The 24411-nt window shown below is 41.8% G+C and overlaps 1 protein-coding gene across 3 annotated transcripts in view; it reads right to left on the reverse strand.

The window, feature by feature from the left end:
• Window positions 1-10447: 10447 nt before the first annotated feature.
• The window catches only part of ZNF704 (zinc finger protein 704), a 260938-nt gene continuing 246974 nt past the window's right edge, over window positions 10448-24411 (reverse strand). Inside the window, exons 8-10 of one of the 3 annotated variants that reach the window (XR_003038029.2) lie at window positions 24096-24193; window positions 22858-23121; window positions 10448-22752 (exon numbers count right to left, since the gene is read on the reverse strand). Coding sequence is in view for 2 of the 3 variants with exons in the window: in XM_025001516.2 (XP_024857284.1) it covers window positions 23010-23121; window positions 24096-24193 (210 nt within the window). In the remaining variant the exon portion in view is untranslated. Of the gene's footprint in view, window positions 23122-24095; window positions 24194-24411 lie in introns of all 3 variants that reach the window. The other 2 variants (XM_025001516.2, NM_001205753.1) reach the window with 2 other exon arrangements.

The raw sequence follows: 24411 nt of genomic DNA on the forward strand, positions 1-24411 counted from the left end.
GGTCTTACGTTTAGATCTTTAATCCATTTTGAGTTTATTTTTGTGTATGGTGTTAGAAAGTGTTCTAGTTTCATTCTTTTACAAGTGGTTGACTTCAGTTCAGTTCAGTCGCTCAGTTGTGTCCGACTCTTTGTGACCCCATGAATCACAGCAAGCCAGGCCTCCCTGTCCATCACAAACTCCTGGAGTTCACTCAGACTCATGTCCATCGAGTCAGTGATGCCATCCAGCCATCTCATCCTCTGTCGTCCCCTCCTCCTCCTGCCCCCGATCCCTCCCAGCATCAGAGTCTTTTCCAATGAGTCAACTCTTCGCATGAGGTGGCCAAAGTACTGGAGTTTCAGCTTTAGCATCATTCCTTCCAAAGAAATCCCAGGGCTGATCTCCTTCAGAATGGACTGGTTGGATCTCCTTGCAGTCCAAGGGACTCTCAAGAGTCTTCTCCAACACCACAGTTCAAAAGCATCAGTTCTTTGGCACTCAGCCTTCTTCACAGTCCAACTCTCACATCCATACATGACCACAGGAAAAACCATAGCCTTGACTAGACGGGCCTTTGTTGGTGAAGTGATGTCTCTAGATAGAATATGCTATCTAGGTTGGACATAACTTTCCTTCCAAGGAGTAATAGTTTTCCCAAAAATATACAAGCAACTCCTGCAGCTCAATTCCAGAAAAATAAACGACCCAATCAAAAAACGGGCCAAAGAACTAAACAGTCATTTCTCCAAAGAAGACATACAGATGGCTAACAAACACATGAAAAGGTGCTCAACATCACTCATTATCAGAGAAATGCAAATCCAAACCACAATGAGGTACCATTTCATGCCAGTCAGAATGGCTGCTATCCAAAAGTCTACAAGCAATAAATGCTGGAGAGGGTGTGGAGAAAAGGGAACCCCCTTACACTGTTGGTGGGAATGCAAACTAGTACAGCCATTATGGAGAACAGTGTGGAGATTCCTTAAAAAATTGGAAATAGAACTGCCTTATGACCCAGCAATCCCACTGCTGGGCATACACACTGAAGAAACCAGAATTGAAAGAGACATGTGTGCCCTGATGCTCATCGCAGCACTGTTTATAATAGCCAGGACATGGAAGCAACCTAGATGTCCATCAGCAGATGAATGGATAAGAAAGCTGTGGTACACATACAAAATGGAATATTACTCAGCCATTAAAAAGAATATATTTGAATCAGTTCTAATGAGGTGGATGAAACTGGAGCCTATTATACAGAGTGAAGTAAGCCAGAAAGAAAAACACTAATACAGTATACTAACGCATATATATGGAATTTAGAAAGATGGTAACGATAACCCTGTATGCGAGACAGCAAAAGAGACACTGATGTATAGAACAGTCTTTTGGACTCTGTGGGAGAGGGAGAGGGTGGGATGATTTGGGGGAATGGCATTGAAACATGTAAAATATCATATAAGAAACGAATCGCCAGTCCAGATTTGATACACGATGCTTGGGGCTGGTGCACTGGGATGATCCGGAGGGATGGTACGGGGAGGGAGGTGGGAGAGGGGATCAGGATGGGGAACATGTGTACGCCTGTGGCAGATTCATGCTGATGTGTGGCAGAACCAATACAGTATTGTAAAGTAATTAGCCTCCAGTTAAAATGAATAAATTTAAATAAAAAAAAAAAGAAAACAGATGAGCAAAAGGATGTACTCTATATCACAGGGAATTGTATCCATTATCTTATAACAACCTATAACGGAATACAATCTGCAAAACTACTGAATCTCTACGCTGTACGTTTGAAATTAACACAATATTGTAAATCAACTATAGCTCAATCAAAAAATGCACATAAATTGAGATAATTATTATAGCAAATAAGGCAGAAATTTAAAGCCTAACAATCTACAGAATACCTAATAATACATAAGGGTAAGGTTTCAAATGGTAAATAGGCAAAGGACGTGAATTGACATGTTGTCAATAGAAATTATACATGGTTGACCTAGAAAAATGTTTAATACCATCAGTTAATATTCAAGAAATATAATTTATTTCTTTAAATTTTATTTTTTCAATTAAAAAAATTTTTTTTTGGCCATCCTGTGTGGCATGCGGAATCTTAGTTCCCCAACCTGGGATGGAACCTCTTCTCCTGTAGTGGAATCATGGAGTCTTAACAACTGGATCATCAGGGAAGTCCAAGAAATATAATTTAAAAGAAGAATGATGTGCCTTTTAATATATATCAACTTAGGAATGATTTTAAAAATGATAACACTCATCTCAGTTGAGCATACAGGAAAACATCCATTTTGCTGATGGGAGAGAAAATTGAGCCAGATCATTTGGAGAGTAATTTGGCAATCTGGATTAAGGGTTTTAAAGAGTTTAAAATTGGAAATAACCTATGTTTTCCAAATAGGGGACTATTTTAAGAAATCAGTATATATCTGCATACTGTACTATTACCCAGCCATTAAGATAGCTACAGGCATTTGAAAATATTTAATGACATGAGAAAAATGCATATGCTATAACATTAAGTGGTTAAGAGCAATGTACTGAATTATATAAACAGTGTGATCACAACTATGCAAATAAAAATGCACAGAAATAGTTTGAAAAAAAAAAGGCAGCAATGTACCCATGCTTATTTTTGAGTGTTGTAGTTATCAGTGATTTTATTTTCTTTCTACTTTTCTGCACTTGTATTGTGTGGAAGAATTCTAAATTGGAAAAAATTAGAAAATAATCTTTGTTAGAAGTAAATATATACTCCTAGCTTTTATGTAACTTAACTAATGGCTCCTTGTTCTAATAGTTTCCAGATGATTTTGCTGACTAATGCATTTGTCTCAGGGTATTTAAGTGATGACACTATTGATGACTCATAAACTTTTATGGCCCTCAATCTATGTCAGGCAAAATTTAAAATAATTTTCACTTATTAACTCATTTAGAACTCACATTACTCATGTGAGGTAGGTCATATTAATACCACATTTTATGGTGCAGGAAATTGAAGCACAGAGAGGTTAACTAATCTTCCGAAGGTCACATTGCTAGTAAATGGTGGAGCTGAAGTTTGAACTCAGGTAGTGTCACTTCAGTGGTCCTACCCTCTGAACTCCTCCCAGAGAATAAATAACCTTGTCTTTCAGAAAGCTAGCCAACAATAAAGGCTTATGAAAACAAGTTAGCATCAGATAACATTGTTGCTGCTGTTCAGTCACTTAACCGTTGGGTCTGACTCTTTGTGACCCCATGGACTGCAGCACGCCAGACTTCCCTGTCCTTCACTGTATCCCAGAGTTTGCTCAGACTCATGTCCGTTGAGTTGATGATGCCCTCCAACCATCTCATCCTCTGCCGCCCCCTTCTCCTCCTGCCCTCAGTCTTTCCCAGCATCAGGTCGGCTCTTCTCATCAGGTGGCCAGAGGATTGGAGCTTCAGCTTCAGGATCAGTCTTTCCAATGAATATTCAGAGTTGATTTCTTTTAGGATTGACTGGTTGGATCTCCTTGCAGTACAAGGGACTCTCAAGAATCTCCTCCAGTACCACATTTCAAAAGCATCAATTCTTTGGTGCTCAGCATTCTTTAAGGTCCAACTCTCACATCCAAACAACATTAATAAATATAAAAGGACATTCTTGGGTCATGAATCTTATCCATGAAATAAGAGAGTTAAACTAGATGATCTTTAATATCCCTCAGATGTAAATTCTGTAATTATATTTATTAGCAATAAAAACGGACTTTCATTTACTATACTAGGCATGACAGCTATTTTCTCCCTCCCCATCACAGTCTTGCCAACCACACACTTTTTAAGTAGAGAGCCTCCCATGTGAACCCTGATGCCACTGAGCCCAGCTGATTGGAGCAAGAAAAGATATTTCGCCCAAGCCTGGCCAATGATTTCTGAGTTTAGGATTGGTGATACAAAATTCTAGCACACTTTTGACCACATGTGCAGTGAATTCAATGTTGGTCTCTTGTGGCCATTTTTCATCTTCTGCCCATTTTTCATCTTGTGCTAGAGAAGCAAAGATGGCAGCTATGTAGAGAGAGAAGAAAAGAAAACTACAGAGATGAGTCCTGATTCTGCCACCTTATGGAGGTGAGGGGACAGGACTGGGAAGGTGGGGAGTGTGGCTTTCTTGCTTCCTAATGGCTTTCTCAATCTTGGTTCTAGGATTCCATGATGTCTGGCAACTCTGTGTGACCTTGGATCCTTGAGAGACCCTGTGTCCTCTCAATAACCCCCCACTTGTGTTTGCTTGATCTACTTGAGTGGTTTATTACTCACTTTCAGCCATGTGAGAGACATGGGTGCAGCTGGTCCCCAGCATGTCTGGTGTGGGTAGCCAAACTGAATAGTGACCAAATTTTACACTGAGCCTTTTTGCAAAATCTGACTTGGGATGTTTTTCTGCAACAATCTGGGCTTTATCATGAAATCAGTTAAGGGACACACTAAGAACCGGAGTGACAGTGAAGATGGTGTGGGGTACTTCCACAGTGGCACAGTGGATAGGAATCCACCTGCCAGTGCAGGGGACATGGATTTGATCCCTGGTCCTGGGAGATCCCACATGCCACGGAGCAACCAAGCCTGTGGGCCACAACTACTGAGCCTGGGTACTATAACTACTGAAGCCTAGAGCCTGTGCTCTGCAAGAAGAGAAGCAACTGTAGTGAGAGGTCTGAGTACTGCAACAAAGAGTAACCCCCGTTCACTGCTGCTGCTGCTAAGTCGCTTCAGTCGTGTCCGACTCTGTGAGACCCCATAGACTGCAGCCCACCAGGCTCCCCCGTCCCTGGGATTCTCCAGGCAAGAACACTGCAGTGGGTTGCCATTTCCTTCTCCAATGCATGAAAGTGAAAAGTGAAAGTGAAGTGGCTCAGTCGTGTCCGACTCTTAGCGACCCCATGGATAGCAGCCCACCAGGCTCCTCTGTCCATGGGATTTTCCAGGCAAGAGTACTGGAGTGGGGTGCCATCGCCTTCTCCGCCCCCACTCACTACAACAGTTCTTTGGCACTCAGCCTTCTTTATAATTCTCACATCCGTACATGACTACTGGAAAAACCATAGCTTTGACTATATGGACCTTTGTTGGTAAAGGAATGCCTGCTTTTTAATATGCTGTCTAGGTTTGTCATTGCTTTTCTTCCAAAGAACAAGCGTCTTTTAATTTCATGTCTGCAGCCACCATCTGCAGTGACTTTGGAGCCCAAGAAAAGAAAATATTCTACTTTTTCCCCACCTATTTGGCATGAAATGATGGATCTGGATGCCATGATCTTACTTTTTTCAATGTAAAGTTTTAAGCCAGTTGTTTTACTCTCCTCTTTAACTCTTATCAAGAGATTCTTTAGTCTCTCTTCACTTTCTGCCGTTAGAGTGGTATCATCTGCATATCTGAGGTTGCTGATATTTCTCCCGGCAATCTTGATTCCAGCTTGTGAGTCTTCCAGTTTGGCTTTTCACATGATGTATTCTGCATATAAGTTAAATAAGCAGGGTGACAAATCAGCCTTGACGTACTCCTTTCCCAACTGTGAACCTGTTGTTCCATGTCTGGTTCTAACTGTTGCTTCTTGACCTGCATACAGGTTTCTCAGGAGACTGGTAAGGTGGTCTGGTATTCCCATCTCTTTAAGAATTTTCCACTGCAGCGGAACTTAGCTTGTGCTCCACAACCACTGAGCCTGTGCTCTAAACCGGAACTACTGAAGCCTGTGTGCCTAAAGCCGTGCTCCACAACAGGAGTCAGCACAATGAGAAGCCCTCGCACTGCAACTAGCGGGTAGCCCCCACTCGCTGCAACTGGAGAAAGCATGTGCAAAGCGGCGAAGACCTAGCACAGTAAAAAAAAAAAAAACAAAAAAACCAGAAAACCCACCAAAGTTGGTGTTACTGCCCAGAGTGAAATCTGTACTTATGGAGGGTTGATATAGAGCCATACCTGGTTGCTTTATCACATACAGTCTCAATGGCTGAGTGTATGGTACAAATGCAGTTGCTACTAAAACATTTACATTGAAAAAAAAAAAAAGAATTTTCCTCAGTTTGTCATTATCCACACAGTCAAGGGCTATAGCATAGTAAATGAAGTAAAAGTAAAATTTTTTGGAATTCTTTTGCTTTTTCTGTGATCCAGCACATGTTGGCAATTTGATCTCTGGTTCTTCTGCCTTTTCTAAACCCAGATTGTACATCTGGAAGTTCTTGGTTCACATACTGTTGAAACCTAGCTTGAAGGAATTTGACCATAATCTTGCTAGCATGTGAAATGAGTGCAATTGTACAGTAATTTGAACATTCTTTGGCATTGCCCTTCTTTGGGATTGAAATGAAAACTGACCTTTTCCAGTCCTGTGGCCACTGCTGAGTTTTCCAAATTTGCTGGTATATTGAGTAAATCGCTTTAACAGCATCATCTTTTAGGATTTTAAATAGCTCAGCTGGAATTCCAACAATTGCATATAATTTAGAAAAAATGTAATCAAGTTAAACAGAACTGGCTGCTTCTCAAATTGTGATGAAGGGCGGAAAGGGGATGAGCAGCAGGGCTTCCTATCATCATAAGCATTTTACTGCCCTGATTTTTTTTTTTTTTACTGTGTACATATATTACCTGGATGTGAGCAATTACTATCATATCCAGATCCTCATCGTAAAATACTGTTTATTTTTTAGTGCCAACCTAGGTTCTCTCTCCTCTGTTATTGACTCAAATCCTATTGACCTTCTTCCATTTACTCTGCATGCTTTTAATAGTACAGACCTATGCTGCAATGGATTTCATTTCAAAGCATTCATTTTTTTCACTTTTTTTCACACCTTTACTGAATTCTTGCTATGTGCAAGGAATTTCTACATGAAACCAGTGGGTGTTACCGTATACTTTGTTCTATATTAAATAATTATTAGGTAATCAACAGTCATTTGGAGTTGGTGATTTTGAGAAACTTTAAAGAAACTTTAAAAATGCTACTTAGACCAAATAAATGTCTATGTGTGTGTGGGCTAAGTTGCTTCAGTCGTGTCAGACTCTGCACATCCCTATGGACTGCAGGCTGCCAGGCTCCTCTGCCCATGGGATTCTCCAGGCAAGAACACGGAAGTGGGTTTCTGTGTCCTCCAGGGGATCTTCCCGACCCAGGGATCCAGGTGGGTTTTTTACCACTAGCACCACCTGGGAAGCCAATAAATGGCTATGCTAGGCTGCAAAATGTTCCCTTCCTTCTTCCCTCTTTGCTTTGTTTGGGCAACAGTAGATGGATACAGAGAGCGTATCTACAGCCTGAAGAAATGCTCCATCCGAACAGTTTTTCATTCATTCACTTAAACATTTATTGAGCACCTAGTACATGCCAGAGTATTAAGTGTAAGGTCTTGGAGGGTATTTTTTTCAGGGAAGGTTGCTTTCTTTTTTTTTTTAATACTAAAATAATTCATCACTGGGACTTCCATGGTGGTCCAACGGTTAAGACCCCAAGCTTCCACTGCAGGGGGCAAAGGTTCAGTCTCTGGTTGGGGAACTATGATCCTGCATGCTACGTGGAATGGCCAAAAAAAGAATCCATTACCTTGTTAGATGTTTGCTGCAGCCTCCCTTTAGGATAGTAGGCATTTGGTCAAAACTTGTTTTGCAAATATATGATTGACACATAACTTTGTAGGACAACATTTCCAGTCCAGTTTCTCAATATTTTCTCCTGTCCCCACCTGAGGGCCATGCAGCTTCCTGGAAACTCCCGAGGGAGCAGAGTTTCCTGAGACCTTGGCCAGAGGGCCTGGAAGAAGCAAGAATGTGCGGTTCGAACACCATTCATAGAGGTTGTTGCATCTATCCTTCTTCTTGGCAAGAATGTGGGCATTAAAAGGGAACTGTTTAGCTATCATCTTTGAGAGCCTTGAGGACTGAGGATGACAATGCTTTGTGGGGAAGTATGTGACATCTGATGTGGCTGCAGGCTTGGCAGACATGCTGTGGGAAGCATGGGGAGAAAGAACTCTAACTGATGGATGTGAATACAGGATCAAGCTTTCCCTGCAGTGTTGTTGTTGTTATTGTTGTTGTTGTTTTTATGAAATACAGTTAATTTGCTATGTTGTATTAGTTTCAAGTTCTTGGTGATGCCACAGACGTAGCTCACCAGTCTCCTCTGCCTATGAGGATTCTCCAGGCAAGAATACTGAAGTGGGCTGCCGTGCCCTCCTCCAGGGATCTTTCCAACCCAGGGATCAAACCCAGGTCTTCTGCATTGCAGGCAGATTCTTTACCATCTGAGCCACCAGGGAAGCTCAAGAATACCAGAGTGGGTAGCCTATCCCTTCTCCAGGGGATCTTCTGGACCCAGGAATTGAAATGGGGTCTCCTGCATTGCAGGTAGATTCTTTTTTTTTTTTTTTTTGCAGGCAGATTCTTTACCAGCTGAGTTACCAGGGAAGCCCAGTCTCAAGTGCACAGCAAAGTGATTCATTTGTGTGTGTGTGTGTATTTTCTTTCTCAGATTCTTTTCCATTATAGGTCATTACAAGATACTGAATATAGTTCCCTGTGCTATACAGTAGCTCCTTATTTTTCTATTTTATTTATTTATTTTAAAAAGATTTACCTATTTTTGGCTGTGTCAGGTCTTCATTGTGGCATGCAGGGTCTTTGCTCATATGGGATCCTTGCAGATAAGACTCTAGTTGTGGCTCTCGGGCTTAATTGCCCACGTCATGTAGGATCTTTGTTCCCCAGGCAGGGATCAAAGCCAAGTCTCCTGCATCACTAGGCGGATTCTTAACCACTGGACCATCAGGGAAGTCCCCTGTTTTTCTATTTTATGTATCGTAGTGTATATCTGTTTCCCTGCTGTAATATTAGATTATGGGGAGAAACTGGCAAAAGAAGTGATGGGAATGGGCAGTGTAAAGAGGAGGACAGAGTGGGGAGAGAAGGCAGCATAAGGTGAAGAGCAGCCCATACCTGGTTCAAAGGAGGAGGAAACCATGAAGCAGAGAGAAAGGAGCACTATCTTTGATTGCTCACAGCAGATCTGTAGACTGAAAGCCCCTAAAACTGCAGAACAGCCACTGGGTAGTGTCAGAGGTAGGGGACATCCACGTCTATGTAAGCTCTGTGACCTCAGGACAGTTAGGTAACCTTTATGAAGGTCTTTCATTCTGGATAAAATGGGGTGGTGGTTCCCACACACAGCTGTTGTGACAGTCAGTCCACCTGGAAGCCTCCAGTGCTTGCTTGGCACAGAGTAGGAGCAAACTGAGTCTGGTCTCCCATCCTCCTGCTTCACAGGAAAGGTCAAAGGGCTCAGGGTCCCTGTGCCAAACACAAGGGAATCATATAGTTTCAATGACAAGGAGCTGGGCTGCGGGTAGGGCTGGTGGAAGAAAGCAATGGGTGTCCAACTGCACAAGCTTCTAGTTATCAAATAGGCTGAGCTTTAAAACTGTCTCTACTGCTCAGGCTATTAATGGATGAAATAATGATGGCCAGGAGTAACCAAGAAAACATTCAGATGTGGCACATAAGCTATTTACTAAGGCTGGACATTTTTATTTTAGAAAGAAACTTCTTAAATCGAAAAGAAGAAATTCTGCAGGCACTCACGAATTTCAAGGCACTTAATCCAGATATCTGAGGGTTCCAGTATTAGAGTATTGTGGCCTCCATTTGGGAAACAGTTCTCTGTGTGTGATGACCTGTTATTCCAGGTAATTCTGACAACAGCTCCGTGAGGTAGGAGCTTCTGGGAAGCAGGCAGCAGACCATGAGTCATAGCCCTCCCCACCCCATCTATGGAGGCCTGGTCTAGGAGGAGATCAAGATATTGCCTAAGCCAGGCTAAGTGGTTTTCTCTCTTCTATTATCATTCCTAATGTAAGAACAAGACTTACAAAGGTTAAATCTCATGTCCAGTTATCTATCTCACAAGAGGCAAAACTCAGATTTCTGTCCTAATCTGTTGAACTCCAAAGCCTGCTGCCTTGCTGCACAAATACATATGCTTGGTCTTTGGAGGTGAATGTCAAGTTCCAGTGGACCTGGCCTTGGCTTCAAGGAGGGTCTCCAGAGTGGCTTGGCACTAGACTGGACATTGACTTTCCCCTGTCTGTCAGCTTGTGTTCACATGACCTGGGCAACAGGATCAGCAGCACTGTATGAGAAGTTGAGGTCTCTGGGCAGTCATTGCCAAGGGAATGGGTTTGAGTTGAAATTATCCGGGCTGAACTCTAGACATGAGATGTACCTACAACATGTTTCTAAAAATAGTCTCGATGGCGAGCGGTTTGCTATGGGAAAGAGATCCCTTTGTTTTTTAAAAAAAGTGTTTTTTTTTTTTTTTAAAACAACTGTAGATAAAACCTCAAATCCTCTAACCCTCAAGAGCCTTTGGGTACCAGTTAGTTATCCTTTACTCAAATCAACAGCTCTCAAATAGAAGCAGATACACAAAAACTTTTATTAAGTGGAAGTTAGACTTCATGGTAGTTAACCAGTTACAAGTGCATTTAAATGCATGTGTGTGGACACCGTAGAAGTCAGAATGGTCTTCCTGAAAGTCCAGTGTTCTGGCTCGGCACGTGCCAGTGCAACCCAAGGTAGAACCATACACACAGGAAATACAGGGCGACGATGACGTCAGACTAGATTGGCAACACCATATTCATTGTTACAGCTAAGCATTACAGACGTGAAAGTCCAAAGACCAGCAGACTATTACTAAAATGATTCTTCCTATAGACCCTTACTTCTACTTAAATGCTTCCATAGGACCCATGTAGCAAATTCTCAGCTCTGGGGGGACAGGACCATTTCTCTATTTTAAAATGGGCCACAGAAACTGTAAACAATCAGGGGTCCTTCTGATGCCCATGGCAGGTAGATGCCAGCTGTCCCCTTTGGAAAGTGCAGTTCCATTTAACTGGTGTCAACATTTGATACTGGAAATCTTGCATCTGAAAATCTGCCTTCTATTTCGATTAGCACCAGTTTATTTGAAATAGTTTTCCTGGTGTTAAATATTTAGGAAACATTTTTTTTTTAAATCAACACACAAAGTCCCAAACAATGGAAAGCGAAAAACATTCAAAAAGTTGTTTTAGAGAACAGCATTTAGAAAAACAACATCATTTAAACATTCAACAAATCTATGTACAAGGTGCCCAAAGCTGGCAAGGAGCATGGCTGAGGAACAGTCATGTAAAAGGTTTATTAACCTGAACCTCCTCAGGCTGTATTTACAGTCAGATAGGTATTCAGAAATGTAGTATCAGAACATCTGGATTTGGCTAAAAATCATATAAAAAGACACATCCCGGCCCCCAATAACTTCTAAATAGGTAGCAAACATATCCAGTATAACCACAAGTACCAGGTTTAGAAGTATATTTTTCCATATTTTACATACAAACAGCTGAGAAACTTTCTCAATGGACACAGAAGAGATCCTAAGTGGCAGAGAAATGGAGTTCTTTATGTCAACATTGTCAGATGAAGGAAAGAATTTTATTTTTCATGCCGAGTAACATAGGAAAGTACTGATTAAGGAGCAAGAATAAATTATTAGGGGAAAAGGTTTCATGGGAATACAAAATCCCCAAGAGTGCTGAAGACATGTGTGTTTATTTCATATGGACTTTCCAAAAAAATATAGGTGATGATCTCTGTTTAATTTTGAAAAAAAAAAAAAAGCCAATGATTTTTTCTTTGCAGGACAATATTTTTATATTATTTTCTATATTCTGTTTTTATATTCTTTAAAACTATATAATCCAAACCCTTTGGAGAAGAGTTTTTTCCCCCTTAGATTGCGAATTAAACACAATAGACACAACCTATGCTATATTTATCCAAGGCAATATTCATTAACTTCATGCAGTTTTGTTTGCTTGCTAATCCAGTGTTACTAGAACATTTACCTCTAAAAAAACTGGGCCCATTTTGTAACGCCCACATTTCCCATTTCTGCTGAAGAAGTAAAATATAAACCATTTCTCCTTTAATCACCTTTGGGGCTGAAATTTGTTTAGAGCCTGAAGTTTCAATGCACTGTCTTTAAAAGTATCAGCCAGAAGTGTATAGTTGGAAGTCCTATATCCCCTTAATGATATGCATTCAAGTCTGTTTTGAATAATTTGCAGTTGTGGTAAGTCTCTATGAAAAAAAAAAATTGGATTGGATACAAAATAACACTACCCTTTGAAAATGCATAGCTTGTCACTTTTACATTCATTCACTAATATTAAAGACTTTTATACACAAGTACTTACCTCTAAGTAGTGGTAAGATTATATTTTGAAAGATTTCTAAAAATTGGAGAGCACTGCCTCAGTGTTTTTGAACTAGTGCCTGATTCCAAGTTAACACTGTCATGTTAACACTTGCATCTCACAGGAAGGACTGAGTCTTCTTCTTCTTCTTTTTTTTTTTTTTGTTAGCAGGCACTAAAAAGCAATGCTTTCTACTGACAGCATTTCCCCCAAATACCCCATTTTTAGCTATTTTATCATTTTATTTGAATAGGTTAGATTTGGTGTAGAAAACAACTTGAAAGATGGCTTAATTCTTAAAAGTAGAATGCTTTAAATCTTATCATGGATGAAGGGCAACAGAGGTTTTGTTATGACTGTGGTTCTCTCACTCCCCGGCTCCCTCATTTGAAAAAGATGACCACAGGCCACTCGGCAGTTGTATTTGATGATAGTCACGAACCCTTTGGGACCTAGCGATTTTTTCTTATCCTGAGTTCTTCCTCTAAGTATATAGATTTTGATACATGAAACACTTTGGAAACTACACTAATGTCTGGTTATTCCAGAGAGCTTATGTTTCAATGGCTGACTATCATCCAACCATTAATTATAAAAATAGGAATTTAAGGTCATGTTGTAGGAAAATATTGATTAATGGCATTTTTTTAAAAACATATATGATCTGCCTGCCTGGGTTATTTTACACCCAGGATATTTTCAGTTATTGAAGTCATGGAACAAGTATATTTGGGGGGTATTGAGTTCTTCCCTAAAAATCTAAATCTATTCTAAAGCTTTCTACCAGTGATCACAGAGGTTCCCCGAACAGCTGGGACACTTTGGAAGAAGAAGCTTTGCTATCATCACAGGGCTTGGTCAAATCACAGTCATTGCTTTCCAATTAGCAGAGTGTAAGGGAAAAGGCGTAAAAAGCAAAGCGAGGGTTTACAGTCTGCAGTGATGCATCTTTCTCTCCCCGTCTCTTTTTGGCTGCACTGCACAGCATGTGGGATCTGTTCCCCAGCTAAGGGATGGTACCCGTGTCCCCTGCATTGGAAGCACGGAGTCTTAACCGCTGGACCACCAGGGAGGTCCCCACCGTGCCTCATCTTTTTTAAATTTCCCTTGGGTGGGGTAGTTTGTGATTGCTACACCGTAGATCCCTGAGGGGTAATTCCACTGGCCCCCGAGCTCTGCCTCTTTCCTGTCTTGATCATCTGTGCCCAAAACATGGGAAGGAAGCTCCACTGGGGTGAGAGACACGTGCTTCACAACATGAGCAGACTGGAAGAGCTTACTCTTTGCATAAATAAAAACTTAAAACAAGTATACCCCGCAGGAGCCACTTGCTTTTCACATAATAAAGGTCGGTTCCATTTTCATGCTCTGTAACCCTAGGCAGAGGTCAGGGCTCAGACCAATGAGCCAAAGTGAAGCTCTCTTCCTCTGCTCTGATCACTCCATTGGCTTTGCTCCGGAGGGGGACTCGTGGGGGTAGAGGACTTGTGAGAGAGGCTTTGAGTAAAAGTGGAAGGACTAGGTATCTGCCTTGTTATTCTTTGTCAGTGAGTCTGACTGGATCTTTTGTGATGAATATGGCAGGCTGTCTGCTGATCAACCTGCTCTCTGAATGGTCATCCCAAACTGTTGAGACAAATGGAAACATTTCGCTGAAGGAAGAGAGGAGCCTCATCAACTCAGCCTAACATGCAAGTCCTGGTAATATTTATCCCCATGGACCTTAATTGAAGAGTGAGAAAGCAAGAGCACAGAAGCGAAAATGTTTAATCCAGGGCTTTGGGAGGCAAACATACATTAAAAACAGCATGGCCGCTGGCTCAGGCAGATTAAGGCAGAGGGGAGAGTAACATTTTGCTAGTGAATTCAAGATGGTTGCCAAAAGGGAAAAAGAGACTCCTGACTAGAATGCGGACTGTTCTTTCTCTCCCTTAAAATTCAGCTTCTTCTCCAGCTGCTGGTTTTTCCTCTTCAGTCAGAGATGTAAAGAGCGTTCAGAAGGAAATAGATGAGAAACTTTTTTTTTTGTTTTTTTTAAGAAAATTTTGTTCTTTAATGACAGTGCTCTTGCCTTTTTCAGGAGTTGCTGCTCGCTCCCCGACCAATTTTCTGAACTAAAAATTTAGAGAACTGCCCCTAGTAACTATGTAAATATAACGGTTAATCAGACTTGAGAATTAATTTTTAACACTTTCATAATATAAATAGTGGGGAGCTTTCCTTTGAAAGCTGGCAGTTAATAGTTATGTGGATGGTGCTCAATAGGAAAAGAATATTTTGAAGAAAAAAGGTTTATGGCTTAAGTGTTGAAGTCATAATCTCCACCTTCTTTCAAAATCTACAGTTGTTTATCTTTTGAATGGTAGCTTTTCTCTTGTTCCCTAGAACTTGGGTCCTTTTAAGACCTGCCACTGTTTGGGCATTGGGGTTAACCATTGCAAAATGGGCTTCTTTTCCACCAGAATAGGAAAGCTCACAATTTACTCCTCCAGTACTATATTGCTTGAGAAACATAATAAAAGTATAATTTATCAAAAAGCAGGTTATGGGCCAAAATGGTTTAGGCCCATCTAGCTCCATGACTAAACTTGTGAGTGGCTTTACTCAAAACCTGTGAAACCTGTAAGCTGATGAGAGAAGAGGACAATCCATTCATGGACTGGTCAACCTGTCAATCATACGATGACAGAAATATCAGGCATTGTCAATGTTATTTAAGTTGCATTCATATTTACCATGTGACATAACCATATTACCAGCTATTTCCGACTTTGAGATGACAGTATTTTTCAATTTGATCCTTACAAACTGAATTTGAGCTTATTTTCAAATTTGGGGGCATCAATACAAGTTTACATGGATAACAAAAGCTGAATGTTAGCAGCAAAATAACTTTTTTCAAAGGAGTCAAAAGTTTAACTCGGAACATTGCACTAGCTAGTCATCTCCTATAATTAACCACTTAAATGGCTGGAATTTAGGGGATGGGGGCCTGGCAGGTAGGCTAAAGGGATAAATTTCAGAGTGAGTCTGCATTTGATACTGTGATGAGGGTTCTTTACTTTTATGCTGAAATACTTGGATTGTAAGTATGGGTAAAGAACATGGGTCCCTGGGGTCTTCTCAGGTCTAGAGTCATTCTGGAAGACTGAGGTCTAAGCCAGCTCTTTCACTTGCTCTTTCCCTCCTCCCTGGACATAGTAATGAGGCTGACTCAGGTTCAAGACCACTTGCACCAGGTTTGGCTTTGGAGGTGGTGGTAGTAATTTTAAATATTCTCATTTTATGCTAAGTACTAGGGAGGGTCAAAGGAAGTCATGTATCTGAAAGAGACACACTTTCTTATATATCTGAAAGGGTTAGTGATTATCCTAATACCATCAGGACTCTGGGGTAAGACACACTCTAAAATTACCTAGTTTATCCAAATGAAGGAAGCAACTTCTAATTTTTTCCATGACACATTTATTCCTATTTTGTCTTTGCCCTCAGGGAAAGATGTTAAGGTTTTCTACATGGAAAAACTCCATTTTGAGGTTAGTGGACACTCTAAAATACCTAAGTACCTACCAGTTATGAAGCAAGAATTTTGCCGTGTCAGAGGTGGAACAACAGAGCTTTTATCCTGGGATGAAAACTCACAAGGCAGGATGGAGTGGGAAGGGATGTGGAGGGGTTGGCAAAGGGCTTTGGCACGAGGAGGCAACGTGTGCTATCTGAAACTGCAGGGGCTCCTGGCTGCCTTCGCTGAAGGCACAAGGCTGCTCTTTGCCAGCCCCTCATCACAGTGGTCACGGCAGTGAAAACAGTAAGGAAGTGAGGATTACAGTCATTCAATGCTTTGGGGCCCGGCCTGGGCATGCCACGAGGCAGAGTGAGAGCTGAATAATACTTCGGTATATTTTGATCAGAGGCAAGGCTAGTTTAAGGATGTTGTATTTTTATACTCAAATCTTCCATGAGAGTGATTTTTGGGGAGAACTGACTTCTCTCCCTTTAATTTTAGTTGCCCAGATAGTGCCAATTTGTGAGTTGGGGGCGCTGCTTGAAGAACTTGACTTGATGGCTATGGAAGGTGAAATCTGCTTTTTCCCAACAGTTGAAACCAGTGCCCAAAGGCTGCGTCTGTCCATATACAGGTTCTCTTTGGTCTGCACACTGCTGGCCAAGAATTTGAGTTTTGATTAAGTGTCAGGTAACATCATATTTCCAAGTCAGAAGGTCTAGCGCCCCAGGCCTGATTTCTGCATGGTTCTGATTGTCTACAGCTGGGGTCCCCCTTCAATGGGGACGCATGTCCTCTGGTTCACTGTGATCTCTGTCATTCTCTAGTGTCCTTCCTTTGCCTGATTTGAATCATTCGTTTACACAATTTGCCTGTTCTTTCTAAGCATCTGCTATGTACCATTAGGAGGCTTCTATTTAAATACGAAGCAAGACTCATTTGATCAAAAACCATGCAGCAATGAACACTTCTTGGGAAACTGTAATGCCAACATTAGAGATTTTCCAAGAGAATGAAGAGAGGCATTGGACTGCCTCATCTCAGAGATGAAGCTGTACATGTCTTCCCCTAAGCCCGTGCATTTCTAGTCCTCATGTGTGCAGATTCTGAAGCCTGTTTGAAAGCAGAGTCTGAGTGGCCCTTTGACCACCTCACAGGGGTTGCCTAATGGGTAAGACTGCTCTGTCCTAGCTTTTCTTTTGATGTTATCTGCATACTTGACTAATTAGTCTAGCTTTTGAATTACTAAAATCTTAGAAAGAAAAGATGTTTTCTTGCTTAACAGTGAGTGGGCTAGAAAAAACTAATGCATTATGAAATGGTTTTGGCAAAGCTCAGAATTATTTGTGTGGTTAATCAACTCTCCATGGTAGCCTTCCTTGTTCCCTGACTCTTGGGAATATAGTGACTTTCTGATCTCAAACTTGCCTGTCTGTGAACTTCTCATGTGAAAAATCAAGCACTTGTTCTGATAAGGAAATGAAAGTTGTTTAGTTAGTGGAGAGCACAAAATTATTTTAAACAACACCAATCAGCTAAGAATTGTATCTTTGGGCTTATACACTATGATTTTAGAAATTACCATCAAATGACACTTGCTAGTAAAATGCAGCTTTGTGGTTCTGGTAGGCTGAGCACTAAGCTTGTCCTTGTGACAGAAATCTATCACAGTTCATGACAGAATTTACAAGTTTATTTCTCTCATTGCCTATAAGCATATCTATTAATATTTTAAAGATTTCAGATATACGATTCTTAAAATGTTTTCTTTTCCCCAAATATTTTGAAAAAACACTGGTAAAGATAATAGGAGTAGCTGTTGTAATAATCTTTCCATCTGATCTGCATTTCTACTCTTGCTGCAGAGGGTTGATTGAAAAGATATGCATCAAAATGCTTGCTTAAAAGAGGCATAGCCCTTTGTTTGGAGAGCAGGAATTGCTTATAATATTAACACTTTCTGTTTGGTAAAATATTGTATTTTAAAAAATAAGCTACAATGTATAAAACGAAGGTCATTTCCCACAAAATGTTCATGTTCTTTATGATTACAAAACGCTGCATCTTGTAAAATATTTCCAGTTCTGTTAACTTGAGAAGTTAAGTACTAATGCTTATTATAAAAATGTCACATCTTTCAGAAATTGTAGAAGCCTACGCAGTGTTTTTCTTGCCTTATTTGGAAAATTAAGTTATAATTATTATTGTATTTAAGATCACATTTTGACACAACACATTACCATTGTGATTCTCAGACTCACAAGAAAAGTTATAAAACATGAGATTGTCTTCAATTAAAAAAAAAGGAACTATTTACAAAACAGGACCAGAAGTAAAATTCCCCTTTTGATTTCTAGTCCTATGATAGATACACCTTTTAAAGCACATATGTCATTGGATCTGGGCTTTTACAGTTAGTCATGGTAAGCAAACCAGTCGGTCTTAAATACATTTTATACTTTCTTGCTCTACTGGTATGCATTACTTAGTGATACAATTGGTACCTAAAAGTGCTTATAAGCTCATTTCATTTACCGATTTCCGGGTTTGACTAGTTACGATGTGAAAGAAGCAAACAGTTCCGCTCTGGAGGAAGCCCCACAGGTATGGGGAACAGGGAGAGCAGTGTGTGCTGCTGGCTGGGTTATTTTCTAAGAGAAACGAAAATTCCAGTTGACCCGTGTGCCCAGCACTTTCTCCAAAATGATCCGCATCCTCATCCATATTCATGAATCCTGCTCTTGTTTCCACTCATTTGTATGCACAAATTCTCCCCTGCGTTCATATAGATCAGAGCTACAGTTGATGTGGTCAATAGAAATTCTACAGGGTCATGAGAAAAAGCAGCACCTTGTCCACAAAAGTCCATGGAAGTTTGCTCCTTAACCTGTCATTAAAGCAAAATGCACAACTTTCACATCCCTCCCCTACAGAATTCTTGCGTACAGCTAATAATCAGTTCTCCAACCAGCTGATTATAAAAAGGAACACCAAGGCGTCATATTCATAATTACATTCAGAAACAGCCTTATATGAGTCTGTGAAAACCCACCAGGGACTGCGCTGTGGTTCAGACATCAGCCTTAGAATGCAGGTCTAAGAAACAAAGAAACTGCTCTGTTTCATAGAGCGTTCCTTCACACCTCAAAAAGTTAGTACTGTCTAGCTCATGGAAATTGGTCATGAAATGGTATGTTCATTAAAAAACAAACAAATTATTCTGACCAGAAAAGATGCTGGAGATAATAGAAAACCTTTCTAGTCTTAAAATTCTCCAGATCTACATTTCACATACCCTTTAGTTTTCCCTGAGGAAATGAAATTTTTTTTTTTTTTTACAGTATTTTGCTACTATTCTCAAGGTATTCTCTCCCATATGTACAGTGTGTGCCAGTTTCCCCTAAATTTTCCCAAATGAGTGCTGCGTTTTCCTTTTCCAATGAAGTCAGATGGAGGTGGACATGGGTTGAGCAGTCCTGGCTAATTCAGAACTGCTTTTGAGTGTGGCTTAGTGTGACACCAGCAACACTGGACTTCAAGTGATCTTGAAATTTGATAGAGGGCATGTTAATTTCAGACACTTTTTACAACATACATGTAACTTTGTAAAAAAAACTTTGTTGGAAAGTCCAAAAACTGTAACGTGCCTCTTTCTCTATTGAAAAGTTTTCATCTGCAACAAGGTTATGACTGGACAAAGACTCCTCTCACCAAGGGCACCCATCCTGTTGGGGCATGGAGTTGCTGACAGGCACGCACATTCCTGCTCAGAAACCCACTGCCCTCTTCCTGACACTGGCTTTCGCCAAACAACGGAGGGGACTTTTTAGCAAGTGAGGAGGAGAGTAGTATGTGCCCACTGGGGATGCGCACGGGGCATGCTGCATCCCTGCCCTGCGTGCTTCCCATGAAGGAGCTGTCTCTTGGCGTTAAGCAGCGGCTCCTTGAATGGGAACACGGCAGCTCCCTCGGAGATGCCCAGGGACAGTCACCACCAGCTGATCATCGCTAGGATGGTGAACCCCAGTCAGGTGTCCACAGCCCCCCTGTATCCTCTCTCTGGCTTCCCACCCACTTGCTCCCGGATGTTTCCTCCAGGTGGTCACACTGCCTTCCACTCATTGGTTGCACATCCTCTGAGAAGAACTGAGACTTAAAATGACTGCTCTCTGTTGTGCAGCTATCTGGAGAAGCCTGTCCATCACCAGGAAGTGCCTTCTTTGGAGAGAGATGAGAAATCTGTTCTGCAGGAAGGGGCACTGGGGAGAGAAAAGTCAAAGGCTACCACATGCCTTCTTTAGAAAGACTTTGGGACCAGAACGCATTGCCTTTGCTGTTCCTGTTGCACGTTCTCAGAGTTGCCCGTGGTGGAGGGCACTCCCATTAAGCAGCCAAGTGCCCTGGGACTTCCTTCTCACCTGTCTCCCTCCTCCCCCTGACAAATGAAGACAGAAAAGAACATGGTACCAGAGAAGCCATAAAATAAATCCTGGGCTTAATTTGGCACATCGTTTAGTTCCATAATATAACAAAATAGCTCTACATTTTTTTTTAAGTTTTAGCATTTACAATCAGTGCTGTATATATTACAATTTGTAGCTTTCTGGGTGGCTTGAAAGAAATCTTATCCCTTTTCTTCAAGGCCAGCCAGGTGAAGCTTGGTAGTTCCCCAGTCATTACATGCCTTAGTGCAGAGAATAGGTGTCTGTGTGCAGGAAGTACTGAGGGTCTGTGCCCACCTTGGCGTTGGAGCAGCGCCCCGGGCTGGCCTGAAGAAAGGAGCCCCGCATGGGAGAGTGTGTGTGAAGAAGGTTTCAGAAAGGAGAAGAAATCCTAGGGAAGCTGCGTTCAGGTCTATGCTTTTGCTTACACCCGTGCATCAGCTAATATTCAGGTAAGGACTGAGCTTGCCTCAGCCAGGCCAGAGCCCAGAACTAGTCATGGGCTGTCCTTCTGGGGCAGAATCACAGAGCCTCACTCCAGGACTGTCCATAGACATCATCTCTCCCAAAGTTCTGGGAGTCGGGGGATGGATTTAACCCCTTGCCTTTTTAATCTCTTTTGATTAGTGATTTAATCCAAGGATCAAGGGCCATGGAATCTTGCTGAAGAGAAAATCCTGTCCTCCAGGGTTACACCCAACAGCACTGAAGTTCACAGTGAGCCTGCTCAAATGGCTGACCAATCTGGGACTCACCAGTGGGCACTGTGGCCGCTGGGCAGTCCAGTCACAGTGCAGGGCTTCCTGGTTCAGGCCAGAGCATCACCTTCTGGCCAAGATGCCAGTGGGTGAAGCAGCAGGATACCAGGGAGAAGAAAAGACAGGCTGGGATAGAGGGTGCAAATACGTTTCCTGGCTGACCTCGTCAGTGCTAAAACATACATTATAGCTGGTTCTGTACTGATTGGTAATCACAATGTGATATTAAACGAAGCTCTTTCTCTGATCTCTTAAGCATTTTTAAAGATAAATGAAGGAGGAAAACAGGATCTCTTTTAAGGAATAATGTTTCAAATGTCATATGAGAGTTTAAAAAATAAAATTGCCAAAATATATGAACGCACAGATTGTTACACTGTAGAATCTCCTTTTTCCCCTTGCGTATTAAAAAAACAAGGATATCTGTTATGACTAGATGATTTCTTTCTACTCTTTAAAAAAAAGTGTATGTACAACCTCTAAATATATTAAACTTTGCTCTGTGCAATTTCATTCAACATTCCTATGGCTGATCCTAGGCCCCCGTTCCAACACAGTGCATCCTATAAGGTGCTCTTGCGTCTTTGCATAGGTACAGGACGAGTAACTCGAGCAGGGCGATCAAGAGGAGGGTAGACAGAGAATGAGCTTATTTATAGGGCTTGACAACTACCCCTGTCCTGGCACCACCACTAGCAAGACGGACGGACAAACACACACCGGGCTAGAAAGTCTAATAAATGGAACACAGTGCAAGCCCTGGTCCTATTGAATTGAGAGATTCCTATACCAACACGCAATTTCCTTTTGGTGTTTTGTACATTCCCTTCTGAGCGAGTTCTTAATGAATAGCTCCAATATTCTGATAAGAAAAATAAAGGTTTGGACCTTCCCTTTCCCCATATAATCTTTATAGTGTTCATGAACCCATCTCCCAGACGCGCTAAAGCCTAAAACCTATAAAAGTGCACTCAGAATGGATTTGACCTCACATGACTTTCTGAACACATGGAAGCTGTGCTGTGTGGTCTGAAGCAACCTGCTGGGATGGTCTGAGTTCTCTACCTTTTCTGAAACCAGTCTGCTGTGGCGTCTTGAGGGAAGAAAGGCCTGATATGCCACTGACCCGGCAACAACCGTCAGATGAGCAGTGATGAACAGATCTGAGCTGGGGTTGGCATCGCATCACTGAAGGAAGCTTCGAGGCTTACCTAGATGGCGACACATCAGGTCTTGAGTGCAGTGTAGCCAGGAGAGAGTGGGTGGGGCCAACTCTCAGGGTGGGGCTTCTGAGGAAGACTCCCAGATGTTTTCCAACAGTGATGCGGGATGTCCTGAACTCAGCTGGGGCTGAAATCTGCTGGTGATGTCCACTATCAATCTCTTTTCGGGCTTATGCCCTCCAGGGCCCTTCAAGCTAACAGCTCTACTGTGGTTCAGTTTGGGGCCATTCTTCAAAACAAAACAAAACAAACAAAAAAGACATAGAAAAGATACCCAGAGTGCTGCCACTTCCTGGCAACACATCATGATGTGAACTGCTCCCAGAAGTCCGATGGAGAACAGGGAAAAGACTTCACAATGAAAACAGGTATTGTTCTTTATACAAATGCTACGGAATAACTTGTAGCTTCTTAAGTGTCAAAAAAAAAAAAATCTCAGAAATGGTATTATCGAGAAAGTTTATCAAAATAGGCCTCCTTTCTAGGAAAAATGGGCTTGGTTGGTTTGATTGCTACAGAAGTCCACAGTTTTCAGACCTAGACCTACAGCAAAAAAAAAAAAAAAAAAGTTGACTTTTCTTTTTAAGGAAAAGAATAGTTACAGCTGCTCTCAGCTGGGTTCTCAGCAAGAACAGGGAAGGTTGTGACCTTTTTTGTTTTTTTGCTGTGATTTCACCAAGGTTCCTAGAAGTGCTTTCCCTGGGCTTCAAGTGGGTTTGGTACGGAAGGAAAAGCACTTTCCAACACCCTCGGAGGAAAAGGAGGGCAGGAGTGTCTGGGGCGAGTTAGGGGCCCGCACATCAGTCAGTGAAGCGCTGGCAGGCCTTCTTCCAGCGGCAGGCTGTGCACCACATGTCCCGATTCTCCATGCCGTACACCTTCCGGCACTTCTTGCCCTCTCCCCGGGGCTTCCTGTAAGACAGGCCAGGAAACAGCAGTCAGTGCGAATGATTCTATGGGCATTCTTTGCAGACCTCAAAGTCCCTGGAAAGCTCTAGAAAAAGTTAGGACACACAGCAGGGGGTCTCTCTAGGTACAGAGGTGTGGGATGTTTTCACCACACTTCATCACTCACCTGCGCTCAGTCTTGTCCAACTCTTTTCGACCCCTTGGGCTATAGCCGGTCAGGCTGTCCATGGAATTCTCCAGCAAGAATACTGGAGGGGGTTGCCATTTTCTACTCCAGGGAATCTTCCTGACCCAGGGATGGAACCTGCATTGGCAGGCCTATTCTTTACCACTGAGCCAGGTGGGAAGTCCTTCACTGAATTGTTAAAATTCGCTACTTTTAAGAGTACTTATAGCCTTCTTAGCTTCTACATGTCCATTTAGAGACATGTCCATTGGGACATCTTCATTACACTGAATTACATGAGCAAATACAAGAAATAACAGCAGTGAGCACTACTCTTTCAAGCTGTTTTGTTTTTTTTTTTAATATTCAGGTTGATTTACTTTATTATTTTTTTATTTTTTAACCATTTATTATTTATTATTATTTTAAATATGTACTTTCAAGTGGTCTCTTGCTTCTCAAATGTCTAGCGTTCTGGTCAAGGGAATCCTGGGGAGGTCCTCCTTGATCTGGGTTAAAAACTAAAATTCATATCATACCGAGGTTAATGCAACATGCATTTAAAGAGACCCAATAATCAGCATTACCTATTCTGCAAGAGAACTAACCATGAACTGTTACCCTGGAAAAATGAAAAATGTTTATTAATAGTTAATGGATGGGGGGAACCATGGGAACAAAAGAATGGGTGTTTCGTCCATCTCAGGGGAATTTTATGGAAGACTGTATCTCTGGTTTCTCTCTTCCTCGTGGTTCTATTTTTTGGCTAATTCTGTAGAGAGGAGGCATGTGGGGTTTCAAGCACTCATACCTTAGGCTGACCGTCCCTCTTGGGGGGGAGGACAGGACGGTGTGAGTGTGCGGTCTCTGCTCTCCTGTGCCCACTGGGTGGCTGTGGGTTGGTGACACCTGTAAACACATGGTAAACAAAGTTGACGGGGCAGGGTCTCCTCACCATGCATTTCCTGAGCCTCTGCCACGTGGGCAGTGGTATCTGACCATTAGACACAGAGAGGCAGTGCTTCGTTCACAGAGACCACAGGTTAAAATGGATGGGGTGATGCTCCTGGTGGAATTTAAATGCATCCGCCAACAGAAAAGACCCGGCAACAATGAATACTTCAGAA

Source organism: Bos taurus, chromosome 14, assembly GCF_002263795.3.
Source record: "Bos taurus isolate L1 Dominette 01449 registration number 42190680 breed Hereford chromosome 14, ARS-UCD2.0, whole genome shotgun sequence".
Lineage (NCBI taxonomy): Eukaryota > Metazoa > Chordata > Mammalia > Artiodactyla > Bovidae > Bos > Bos taurus.